The sequence below is a fragment of the Pongo pygmaeus genome, chromosome 16, assembly GCF_028885625.2.
Source record: "Pongo pygmaeus isolate AG05252 chromosome 16, NHGRI_mPonPyg2-v2.0_pri, whole genome shotgun sequence".
In the NCBI taxonomy this organism is placed as follows: Eukaryota; Metazoa; Chordata; class Mammalia; order Primates; family Hominidae; genus Pongo; species Pongo pygmaeus.
In genome coordinates, this window is record NC_072389.2 from 89,934,314 (window position 1) to 89,946,885 (window position 12,572).

Genomic DNA, 12,572 nt, shown 5'->3' on the forward strand with positions numbered 1-12,572 from the left:
TCAGGAGTTCGAGACCAGCCTGGCCAACATGATGAAACCCATCTCTATTAAAAATACAAAAATTTGCCAGGTGTGGTGGTGGGCATCTGTAGTCCCAGCTACTTGGAAGGCTGAGGCAGGAGAATTGCTTCAACCCAGAAGGCGGAGGCTGCAGTGAGCCGAGATTGCCCCCACTGCATCACTCCAGCCTGGGCAACAGAGCAAGACTCAGTGTCAAAAAAAAAAAAAAAAAAGAAAAAAAGAAAAAAGTTCCAACCATCTGATAACAAAAGATGCTTCTATCACCCAGGAAATTCCAAGGGATTTCCATGTCAGATGTTCCTCTCACTCAGGAAGTTATAAAGGTCTTAGGATCTCTGTGTGAGGAACTGGGTGGAAGACCACATATTAGAGCAGAAGTTCTCCTAGCATCCCTGTCATCAAGAGTTTTAGGAGCTCTGTCTCAGAAATGGGATGTAGAGACCAAATATATATTTCTTTACAATATCACAAGAACCATCTACGAGCCAAAGAAAGAGGCTATAGAAGAAACCAACCCTGCTGACACTTTAATCTCAGCCTTCCAGCCTCCAGAACTGTGAGCAAATAAATTTATGTTGTTTAAGCCACCATCTGTAGTACTTCTTGGTTGTTTTTTTTTAGAGACAGGTTCTTGCTCTGTTGCCTAGGCTGGAGTGCAGTAGCACAATCATAGCTCACTGTAGCCTCCAACATCTTGGTGCAAGCGATCCTCCCACTTCAGCCTCCTAAGTAGCTGTGACTACAGGCACGTGCCACCATGCCTGGCTAATTTTTTTTATTTTTGTAGAAACAGGGTCTGACTATGTTGCCCAGGCTGGTCCCAACTCCTGAGCTCAAGCAATCCTTCTGCCTCGGTCTCTCAAAGTGCTGGGATTACAAGTGTGAGCCACCATGCCTGGCCTGTGGTTCTTTGTTATGGTGGTTCTAGGAAGCTAGTATAGTTGCCTTATTTTCCTCAAATTTAGTTTCTAACCAAAGTTTAAAAATTAAACCTAGGCCTGGCACAGTGGCTCACACTTGTAATCCCAGCACTTTGGGAGGCCGAAGCAGGCAAATCACTTGAGTCCAGGAGTTTGAGACCAGCCTGGTCAACATGGCGAAACCCCATCTCTACTAAAAATACAAAAAATTTGCCAGACATGGAGATGCACACCTGTAATCTCAGCTATTTGGGAGGCTGAGGCACGAGAATCACTTCAACCCAGGAGGTCGAGGCTGCAGTGAGCCGAGATTGCGCCACTGCACTCCAGCCTGGGCAACAGAGCGAGACTTCGTCTCAAACAAAAAAACAAAAAAAGGCCTGGGCGCAGTGGCTCACACCTGTAATCCCAGCACTTTGGGAGGCTGAGGTGGGCGGATCAACTGAGGTCGGGAGTTTGAGACCAGCCTGACCAACATGGAGAAACCTCGTCTCTACTAAAAATACAAAAATTAGCTGGGCATGGTGGTGCATGCCTGTAATCCCAGCTATTCGAGAGGCTGAGGCAGGAGAATCGCTTGAACGTGGGAGGTGGAGGTTGCGGTGAGCTGAGATCGCGCCATTGCACTCCAGCCTGGGCAACAAGAACGAAACTCCGTCTCAAAAAAAGAAAAACAAAAACAAATAAAAATTAAACCTAGCCATATTGTTGCTAATAATTTTATGACCTTAATAAAATCTTCCCTTCCTTCTTTTGTATTTAAAAATAATTTAACTGTTAAGCAAATGTGGGATTTATTTTGGGGTGAAATATGTATACAAGTTAAATTATTTGCTGCTGGCCAGGTGCGGTGGCTCACACCTGTAATCTCAGCACTTTGGGAGTATGAGGCGGGGAGATCACCTGAGGTCAGGAGTTTGAGACCAGCCTGACCAACATGGTGAAACCCTGTCTCTACTAAAAATACAAAAATTACCCGAGCGTGGTGGTGCATGTCTGTAATCCCAGCTACTTGGGAGGCTGAGGCAGGAGAATCACTTGAACCCGGGAGGCAGAGGTTCCAGTGACCCGAGATCGCGCCATTGCACTCCAGCCTGGGCAACGAGAGCAAAATTCCATCTAAAAAAAAACAAAAACAAAAACAAAGTGCTGCAAAGCAGTTGTCCCAATAGCATTTATTTAAGTGGGGCGGTGAGGGGAGGGGGCAGGGGCGGGGGGGAGATTCTTATTGGTTCATAATTTATCAAGTTAGACCTTTTATGAAATTCCCCCCGTGACCTTTGACCTTCGGTTTTTAACCTGGTACCAAACAGCTTTTATCGTCGTCTCGTGGTTTTATGTTTTGAAGTCCAAGAGGGTGAGTTGTCTATCATTGTTTCCTCCTTTTCCCAAAATATTCTTTGGAGTTCTTACCTACTGATTTTTTTTTTCCAGATGAATTTTGCTGTCACTTAAGTTTGACAAAATGTTCCCTTTGAAATTTCAATTTTTTGAAATGAAGTATGAGATCTAAAAAAAGAAAGAAACCTGTCTATTGGCTTAGCACTATCCTTATTCCTCTCAGCCAAGTGCAAGGGATCACTTACTCAAATCTTTATTCATCCCACTAGAGTTTAATAACTTCCTTGAATGGCTGTTCAATGTTCAGTGACAGGTCTGGCTTTTGTTGTGAGGCCATCTATGGAGTCTCTGGGACCCTTCCAGTCCCTGGAATCAGTTTGGTCTGAGAGGTCAGGACTTGGAAGCATACTGGAGGCAGGGCAAGGGCACCCTGCTCTTGTTTTGGCATCTGCCTCTTTTCCGCTGGTCCTTCTTATCCATCCAACTAGTCCTTTTCCTTGAGCCGGGTCCATACTTTCCCACCCCAAACCCTTCCCCTTCTTTCCTGGCTGTCTGTTCCTGGCCACATTCATTTCCTACACTGCTGTAACAGAAGTGCCACAATTGCTCCTCGTTCCCACAATGCAGTGCGGCTGAGCGCCTCAGAGCCCCCGGGGACTCTGCGCGGGGCTGGTGGTGGGGGGAGGGGGCGTTGGGCGGTGCGGATGTCGGGCTGGGCAGACGAGCGCATCTACGTGGTAAACCTTCCGACCAAAGTGCGCGAGAAGGACGTGGAAGACCTTTTCTGCAAGTACGGCCGCATCCGCGAGATCGAGTTTAAGAATGGGCACTGCCTTGTGCCCTTCGCCTTCGTGCGCTTGGAGGACTCCCGAGATGCAGAGGATGCTATTTATGGAAGAAATAGTTATGATTATGGCCAGTGTCGGCTTCGTGTGGAGTTCTCCAGGACTTCCGAAGTCGGGGTGGGTGGCCCCGTGGTGGGAGGGATGGGCCTTCTGCAAGAAGATCTGATTTCCGAGTTCTTGTTTCAGGACTTCCTCCATCAGGCAGCTGGCAGGACCTGAAGGATCACATGCGAGAAGTTGGGGATGTCTGTTATGCCGATGTGCAGAAGGACGGTGCGGGGATGGTTGAGTATCTCAGAAAAGAAGACATGGAATATGCCCTGCCTAACTTGGATGACACCAAATTCCTCTCTCATGATAGTGAAACTTCCTACATCCGAGTTTATCCTGAGAGAAGCACCAGCTATGGCTACTCACGGTCTCGGTCTGGGTCAAGGGGCCATGACTCTGAATACTAAAGCAGGGGTTCCCCACACCACTTCTTTCCTTTCAGGCGCTACTGAGACAGGTGATGGGAATTTTTTCTTTATTTTTTAGGTTAACTGAGCTGCTTTGTGCTCAGAATCTACATTCCAGATTGAGGATTTAGCGTCTTAGGAAATTGTTTTAATTTTTTTTTTTTTAAAGAAGAAAAAAAACTACAAACTTTCTACCAGGGCCATATTAGCAGTGAAACATTTTAAACTGCAGAAATTGTGGTTTTGCTTCAGAAACAAGTTGTATATTTTTCATTCCTGATTATGGGTAAAAAATCAGTTCTGTCTTTGTGGGTTGCTCTGCTGTGGAGATCAACAGTTACAGTGACTGAGTTGGCCCATTCTGCTTAGAAATATATTTTAAACGTTTAGAAAAATGCTCATCATCACTGGCCATCAGAGAAATGCAAATCAAAACCACAATGAGATACCATCTCACACCAGTTAGAATGGTGATCATTAAAAAGTCAGGAAACAACAGGTGCTGGAGAGGATGTGGAGAAATAGGAACACTTTTATGCTGTTGGTGGGAGTGTAAACTAGTTCAACCATTGTGGAAGACAGTGTGGCGATCCCTCAAGGATCTAGAACTAGAAATACCATTTGACCCAGTGATCCCATTATTGGGTATATACCCAAAGGATTGTAAATCATTCTACTATAAAGATACATGCACATGTATGTTTATTGCAGCACTATTCACAATAGCAAAGACTTGGAACCAACCCAAATGTCCATCAGTGATAGACTGGATTAAGAAAATGTGGCATGGCTGGGCACGGTGGCTCACACCTGTAATCCCAGCACTTTGGGAGGCCAAGGCAGGCAGATCACGAGGTCAGGAGATCGAGACCATCCTGGCTAACATGGTGAAACCCGGTCTCTACTAAAAATACAAACAATTAGCTGGGTGTGGTGGTGGCGGGTACCTGTAGTCCCAGCTACTCAGTAGGCTGAGGCAGGAGAATGGCGTGAACCCAGGAGGCGGAGCTTGCAGTGAGCCGAGTTTGCGCCACTGCACTCCAGCCTGGGCGACAGAGCGAGACTCCATCTCACAAAAAAAAAAAAAGAAAGAAAAAATGTGGCACATATGCACCATGGAATACTATGCAGCCATAAAAAAGGATGAGTTCGTGTCCTTTGTAGGGACATGGATGAAGCTGGAAACCATCATTCTGAGCAAACTACTGCAAGGACAGAAAACCAAACACTGCAGGTTTTCACTTATAGGTGGGAATTGAACAATGAGAACACTTGGACACAGGGTGGGGAACATCACACACCAGGGCCGGTTGTGGGGTGGGGGGAGGAGGGAGGGATAGCATTAGGAGGAATACCTAATGTAAATGACGAGTTAATGGGTGCAGCACACCAACATGGCACATGTATACATATGTAACAAACCTGCATGTTGTGCACATGTACCCTAGAACTTAAAGTATAATTAAAAAAAAAAAAAAAGTTTAGTAATTGAAAAAAAAAAAGTACCACGATTGGGTTGCTTGGAACAACAGAAATGAATTGTCTCACAGCTCTGGAGGCCAAAAGTCCGAACTCAAGGTGTCGGCAGGACCATGCTCCCTCTGAAACCCATAGGGGAATCCTTCCTTGCCCCTTCTAGCTTCTGGTTGTTTGCTGGCAATCTCTGGCATTCCCTGGCTTGTAGACGCATCTTTCCAATCCTCTGCCTTCACATGGCAGTCTCCCTGTGTCTGTCTCTTTAAGTGGCTGTCTTCTTTTTTTTTTTTAATTTCAATTTAATTTATTTTTTGTAGACACATTGTTTCACCATGTTGCCAGGCTGGTCTCAAACTCCAGGGCTCAAGTGACCCTCCCGTCTCAGCTTCCCAAAGTGCTGGGATTACAGGCGTGAGCCGCCACACCCAGCCCACATGGCTGTCTCCTTATAGGAAACCAGGCATATGGGATTAGAGACCCACTCTACTAAAGTAGGATTGCATTTAACTAGTTACATCTGCAACAACTCTGTTTCCAAATAAGGTTACATTCTGAGGTACTAGGGGTTAAGACTTAAACATATCCTTTTTAGGAAGGACACAGTTCAACCCATAATATTAGCTGGCCACATGTTTCCCCTGATCTGTACTTTACTTGCTGCCCCTGGCTCTGGTCCCTCTTCGGGTCAGGTCCTGCCTGAGCCTCCCCTGGCCATGTCCCTTCTTTGTGCCTGGACCCTCCTGATTAATACCCCATCCCCACCCTTGTGCCCTCAGCTGACCTCTTGTACCTCCCACCAGGCATGATGACCTGAAGGAGATGCTGGACACCAACAAGGATTCGCTCAAGCTGGAGGCCATGAAGAGGATTGTGGCGGTAAGAGGGGAAGGAGGAGGCCTCCCTCGGGGCGGGGCCTGGGTGGCCAAGAGCAGCTCTCCTTAGCTCCTTGTAGACCTTCCCTCTAGTTAGTGCTGTGCCTCTCGCTTTGTCCCTCTTCCCCTATCTTGACCCCACCACCCAGATGATTGCCCGAGGAAAGAATGCTTCAGACCTGTTTCCCGCGGTGGTGAAGAACGTGGCCTGTAAGAACATAGAGGTGAGCACTACCCAGTGAGGGATCGCTTGTCCCCACCTCCCCCAGGACCAAACTCAAGCTTGGGGTGAGGAAGGAAATGATTTAGCCCCTGGGGCCCCAACCTGCTGAGAAATGTCTCTGAGCCAGGAGAAGACACTGTCTCCATGTCCCTGAACTGGAAGTGGATCAAAGGTAAAGGACCCGGATACACTCAGGGGTGCTCTCCCCCACTGGGAGAATTTGTCCCCATGGACCACAGCTGGCTGGGGAGATGACATCCCAGGGGTAGGGGGCGGGCACAGGTCCCTGCTGAGAAGCGTTCTGCTGAGAAACCTGCTCTCCCCAAGGTGAAGAAGCTTGTCTACGTGTACCTGGTACGCTACGCTGAGGAGCAGCAAGACCTGGCCCTGCTGTCCATCTCCACCTTCCAACGTGGCCTAAAGGTCAGGGGTCTCAGTTTGCCTACCAGGGCCTGGGCCTCGTTGGCGCTGTGTCGGAGGAGTAGGCCCAGGGAGAGGCCATGAGCATGGGACCGGGCTCTGCAGACCCCTTCCTACCTGCCTAAAGGTGGGAGGGTCACAGTCAGGAGAGGCCAGCCAGACACTCAGAGAGTGGAAGCTGGGCTCAGAAGGGGCATAAGAGATGAAGTGGGTACCCAGGGCCCCTGTCTCTCTTCCCAGGAGCCTGTGGTAATGGCTGCTTCTAGTATGAACCACTTGAGCCCCTGGGGAGTGGAGAGTCTCTAGCAATGGAGAACCCTCAACCCTCACCCCCCTTTGTGTAAAGGTGTGAATTGTGGTCCACAGCCAGGTAGAATTCAACCTTTAGCAGTGGCCTGAATCCCCCACACCATTCTCACCTTTTGTTTCATTTTGCCCAAGGCCTCTAGTTGGATTTACATATGTTAGGTGCATGTATAAGTCTCCCCTAAGGGCTTTTCTGGTTAGTCTAAGACATCTTGAGGGTAAAGACAGCCATTTCAAGGCCATTCTCTCTCCATATTGGATTTTTCAGCTCTGATTACAACCATTAAGTCCCCTATTTTTGCATACCTTTATTTATTTATTTATGAGACAGGTTCTCACTCTGTTGCCCAGGCTGGAGTGCAGTGGTGCAATCATGGCTCACTGGAGCCTCGACCTCCCTGAGCTCAGGTGATTCTCCCACCTCTGTCTCCTGAGTAGCTGCGACTACTCAGCGTGTATCCCCATGCTCGGCTAATTTTTTTGTAGTTTTTGTAGAGATGGGTTTTCACCATGTTGCCCAGGCTGGTCTTGGACTCTTGGGCTCAAGTGACCTCAGCTTCCCAAAGTGCTGGGATTACAGGCATGAGCCAGTACTTCTGGCCTGGATACTTTTAGTTCAAATTTCTGTGAGAGAGATTGTGAAAGGTCCAGCTCATCTTTTCATATCCAGAAGTTCTGTAGGTTGCTGGGTAGATAGGATTGCTGCTCAAATCCAGGGTCCACCCCTTGTCCAATCTGCTATGGCCAGCAAGAGGAGTTGACAGTCGGCTTCTTTGGGGTGAGGGTAGAAAGCATGGTCACTTGAATATACAGTTCATTCATTTAGCAAATACTTGGGTGTCTCTATGCCACACATTGTGCTAGATTTCTTTTTATAAGTCAAAACCATGGAATCCATCTTAGATTGGCAAGTAATCTTTCGGTTTGAGTAAGGGTTAAGTATAAAAACTAATATGAAATTGTTGTACAGATTTTCACCTATAGTCTCTACCAACTGACCCTGTCCCCCTTTTAGAAAACCAGAGCTCATTTAGTCCAATTCAGTGTGATAATTTCTTTCTGCAAAGTACCAAATAGTATTTTAGGTTTTGTAGGCCTTATAGTCTCAACTATGCAACTACTCAATTTTGCCCTTATGGTTCAAATGCAGCCATTAACAAGTGGGCGTGGCCGTGTTCCAATAAATCTATATAAAAAACAGGCAATAGATAGATTTTATCCAAGGGCTGTAGCATGCCAGCCTTTACTCTAGAACATATCTAACGGTCATCTTTTCTGATAGGGACCTCACTCATTCATAAGGCAACTTGCTCCATCTCAAGACAACTACCACTATTTGGGGTGTTTTTTAAACCATTCTATTTTGTTGAAACCTCCACAACTATAATTTTTAAAAATTGATTTCAGGCTGGGTGCGGTGGCTCATGCCTGTAATCCCAGCACATTGGGAGGCCGAAGCAGGCAAATCACAAGGTCAAGAGTTCAAGACCAGCCTGGCCAACATGGTGAAACCCCATCTCTACTAAAAATACAAAAAATTAGCTGGGCATGGTGGCGGGTGCCCATAATCCCAGCTACTCAGGAGGCTGAGGCAGGAGAATGGCTTGAACCCGGGAGGCAGAGGTTGCAATGAGCCGAGAACGTGCCACTGCAGTCCAGCCCAGGTGACGGTGTAAGACTCCATCTCAAAAAAAAAAAAAAATTGATTTCAGGCTGTAATGCATTATGGCTGCACCTGTGAATAGCCACTGTACTCCAGCCTGGGCAACATAGGGAGACCCTGTATCTAAACAATAAAATAAAATTTACTACAGGTTCACAAAAGGCATAAAGAATAATATAATGAATATCCATAAGAAATGACACATTTCTTGAATAGCCAAAGCCTCCTATATATCTTCTCTTGTTTATCATTCATAGGTATGTATTTATTCCTGTGCTAGTAATTTGCATATTGTTAAGCAATATAAAATGTTTTGTAAATGGTGTCATCATACTATATATGTATTCCTTTAAAACTTGTTTTCTTTTTTGTTGTCACTGGCTTTTGGTCTCTCCTGCATGTTGGAACCAATCATTTCAATCCAGCTTTCTCCCTTCTTTCAATCCTAGCCCAGGCTAGGGCCATGTTCACTTTCTTAGGAGATCCCTCATGGAATCAAACCTCTGACTGGCAAGCAGATAATCCAGGTCTCCCTACATCCTGTCTTTGTACAGTTGGTCCCTTGAACCCCCTATGAAACCCTACTCTATTTCATTTTATCAGTTTAGCACAGGGTCCAAACCAGGGTGATTCTGAATCTTAATTATGTCCCTCCTGATTTTGTGTCTTCTTTCAAGATACTGATAAGCTATTTGGACCAGGGCAAAAGACTGTGGCATAGCATGTTTCCAGGTTGACATTGATCTGTTAATAAACCTTCTCCAAGTATATTTCACCAAGTTGTAGACCCACCTGACTGTACAGACAGCTGGCATTTTTCTATCTTGTTAGGAAGGATCTTATTCAATAGCAATAAATAAATAAATAAATAACACCTTTCATGTGCAAAGGGTTGTGGGTGACACAGAGATAAAACAGATGTGAATTCTGCTCTTAAAAATGCTTGGCTATTAGGTGAAACAAAAGGCCTACCTAAAAAATAGCAATGCAGGAAATGCTATGAGACTTCCACAAACATATCACTGAAATCAAGATACAAAGTACTAATATCGACCAGGCTAGTTACCCCATCAAAAAGGAAAACACATTTTTTTTGATAACTTTCTGTGAATCTATAATCATTTCCCAAATAAAATATTCACACACAAAAAAGGAAAACAGGTTTCAGCAGTTGATGTAACTATTTGTCTCTAAGAAAACAGAGACTCCTTCCTTTTCAATAAATGTTTCTAACCCATCTGTTTAAAAGTCAATTCCAGAATTTTGTCAGGAATGAGCATCAATTTTACCTGCAATTGTGAGGATCTTGTCTTATCTTTTTCCATTTCAGAAAGTCAGGGTAATATCTACCCTTCTCTAGTGTTCCTATTCCCGTCATTCTCTAAGATTAATAGTATAGGCACACCTCATTTTATTGCACTTTGCAGATATTGCCAGATATTGCACTTTTTACAAGTTGAGGGTTTGTGGCAACCCTACATCAATCAAGTCTATCAGTGCCATTTTTCCAACAGTATGTGCTCACATTGTGCCTCTGTCACATTCTGGTAATTCTCACAATATTCCAAACTTTTTAATGATTATTATATGTTACGGTGATCAGTGATCTTTGATGTTACTATTGTAATTGTTTTGGGGTGCCACAAACCATGCTCAGAGATGAAAGTGAAATTGATCAATAAATGTTGTGTGTGTTCTGACTGTTCCCCCATCTCCTTCACCTTGGGCCTCTTTATTCCCTGAGACACAACAATATTGAAATTAGATCAACTAATAACCCTACAATGGCCTCTAAGTGTTCAAGTGAAAGGAAGAACCACACATCTCTCACTTTAAATCAAAAGCTAGAAATGGTTAGGCTTAGTGAGGAAGGCATGTTAAAAGCCGTGATAGGCTGAAAGCTAGGCCACTTGCTCCAAACACTTAGCCAAGTTGTGAATGCAAAGTAAAAGTTCTTGAAGGAAATTAAAAGTGCTACTCCAGGCTGGGCGCGGTGGCTCACACCTGTAATCCCAGCACTTTGGGAGGCTGAGGCAGGAGGATCACTTGAGACCAGGGGTTCAAGACCATCCTGGGCAACAGAGCAAGACCATCTACAAAAATTTTTTTTTAAATTAGCCTGATGTGGTGGTACGCACCTGTAGTCTTAGCTACTTGGGAGGCTGAGGTGGGAGGATCACTTGAACCCAGAAGTTTGAGGTACTCCTCCGGTAAACACATGAATGATAAAGAAAGCAAGACAGGATTATTGCTGATATAGGAAAATTTAAGTGGTCTGGATAGACGATCAAACCAGCTACCATATTTCCTTAAGCCAAAGCCTAATTCATAGGCAAGTCTTAAATCTCTCCAATTCTATGATGGCTAAGAGAGGTGAGGAAGCTACAGAAGAAAAGACGGAAGCTAGTGGAGGTTGGTTCATGAAGTTTAAGTACAGAAGCCATCTCCATAACAAAAAAATGCAAGGTGAAGCAAAAGTGCTGATGGAGAAGCTGCAGCAAGTTGTCCAGAAAATCTAGCTAAGATCATTGATGAAAGTGACTGTGTTCAACAAGAGATGCTCAATGTAAATGAAACAGCCTCTTACTGGAAGAAGATGCCATCTAGCACTTTCCTACCTAGAGAGGAGAAGTCAATGCCTGGCTTTAAAAAACAGGCTGGTTCCTGTTAGGGGCCAATGCAGCTAGTGACTTTAAGTTGAGGCCAGTGCTCATTGACCATTCTGAAAATCCTGGGGTCCTTAAGAATTATGGCAGATCTCCTCTGCCTGTGCTCTATTAATGGAACAACAGTGCCATGACAGCACATCTGTTTGCAGTTATGGTTTACTGAATTTTTTAAGCCCATTGTTGATACCTACCGCTTAAAGATTCCTTTCATAATATTACTGCTCATTGACCATGCATTTGTTCACTCGAGCTCTGATGGAGAGGTACAAGGAGATTAATGATTTCATGCCTGCTAACACGAGATCAGTTCTGCAGCCTATGGATCAATGAGTAATTTTGACTTTCAAGTCTTATTATTTAAGAAATACATCTCATAAGGCTAGAGCTGCCATAGATAGTGATTCCTCTCATTGATCTGGACAAAGTAAATTGAAAACCTTCTGGAAAGGATTCACCATTATAGATGCCATTAGGAACATTCATGATTCATGGGAGGAGGTCAAAATATTAACATGAACAGGAGTTTGGAAGAAGTTGATTCTAAACTCCATGGATGACTTTGAGGGGTTCACTACTAAAGTGGAGGAAGTAACTACATATGTGGTGGAATTCTACTTAGAAGTAGAAGTAGAATTAAAAGTGGAGCCTGAAGATGTGACTGAATTGCTGCAATCTCATGATAAAACTTGAATGGATGAGGACTTGCTTCTTAAGAATGAACAAAGAAAGTCCTTTCTTAGAATGGAATCTGCCGGGTGTGGTGGCTCACGCCTGTAATCCCAGCACTTTGGGAGGCCGAGGCGGGTGGATCACGAGGTCAGGAGATCGAGACCATCCTGGCTAACACAGTGAAACCCCGTCTCTACTAAAAACAGAAAAAATTAGCTGGGCGTGGTGGCAGGCGCCTGTAGTCCCAGCTACTCGGGAGGCTGAGGCAGGAGAATGGCGTGAACCTGGGAGGTGGAGCTTGCAGTGAGCCGAGATCTCGCCACTGCACTCCAGCCTGGGCGACAGAGCGAGACTCCGTCACAAAAAAAAAAAAAAAAAAAATCTACTCCTGGTGCAGATGCTGTGAACATTGTTGAAATGACAACAAAGGATTTAGAATATTACATAAACTTAGTTGATAAAGCAGAGGCAGAGTTTAAGAGGACTGACTTCATTTTTTTTTTTTTTTGTAGAGACTGGGGTCTCCCTATGTTGCCCAGGCTGGTCTTGAACTCCTAGGCTCAAGCAATCCTCCTGCCTCAGCCTCCCAAAGTGTTGGGATTACAGGCACAAGCCATCACGCCCAGCCTACATTGTTTTTTTAAGACATAATGCTATTGCCTGCTTAGTAGACTACAGTATATTGTAAA

At 45.0% G+C, this 12,572-nt stretch overlaps 1 protein-coding gene and 1 pseudogene across 5 annotated transcripts in view; both read left to right on the forward strand.

The window, feature by feature from the left end:
• Positions 1-12,572, forward strand: part of AP3B2 (adaptor related protein complex 3 subunit beta 2) — a 50,521-nt gene that overhangs the window by 14,413 nt on the left and 23,536 nt on the right. For 4 of the 5 annotated variants that reach the window (XM_054451313.2, XM_054451307.2, XM_054451308.2 and 1 more), the window contains exons 2-4: positions 5,862-5,937; positions 6,083-6,157; positions 6,484-6,579. In XM_054451313.2, the coding sequence (XP_054307288.1) occupies positions 5,862-5,937; positions 6,083-6,157; positions 6,484-6,579 (247 nt within the window). Of the gene's footprint in view, positions 1-3,576; positions 3,636-5,861; positions 5,938-6,082; positions 6,158-6,483; positions 6,580-12,572 lie in introns of those variants that run through there. The other variant, XM_054451310.2, reaches the window with a different exon arrangement.
• On the forward strand, positions 2,345-3,634 carry LOC129014190 (serine/arginine-rich splicing factor 9-like; annotated as a pseudogene).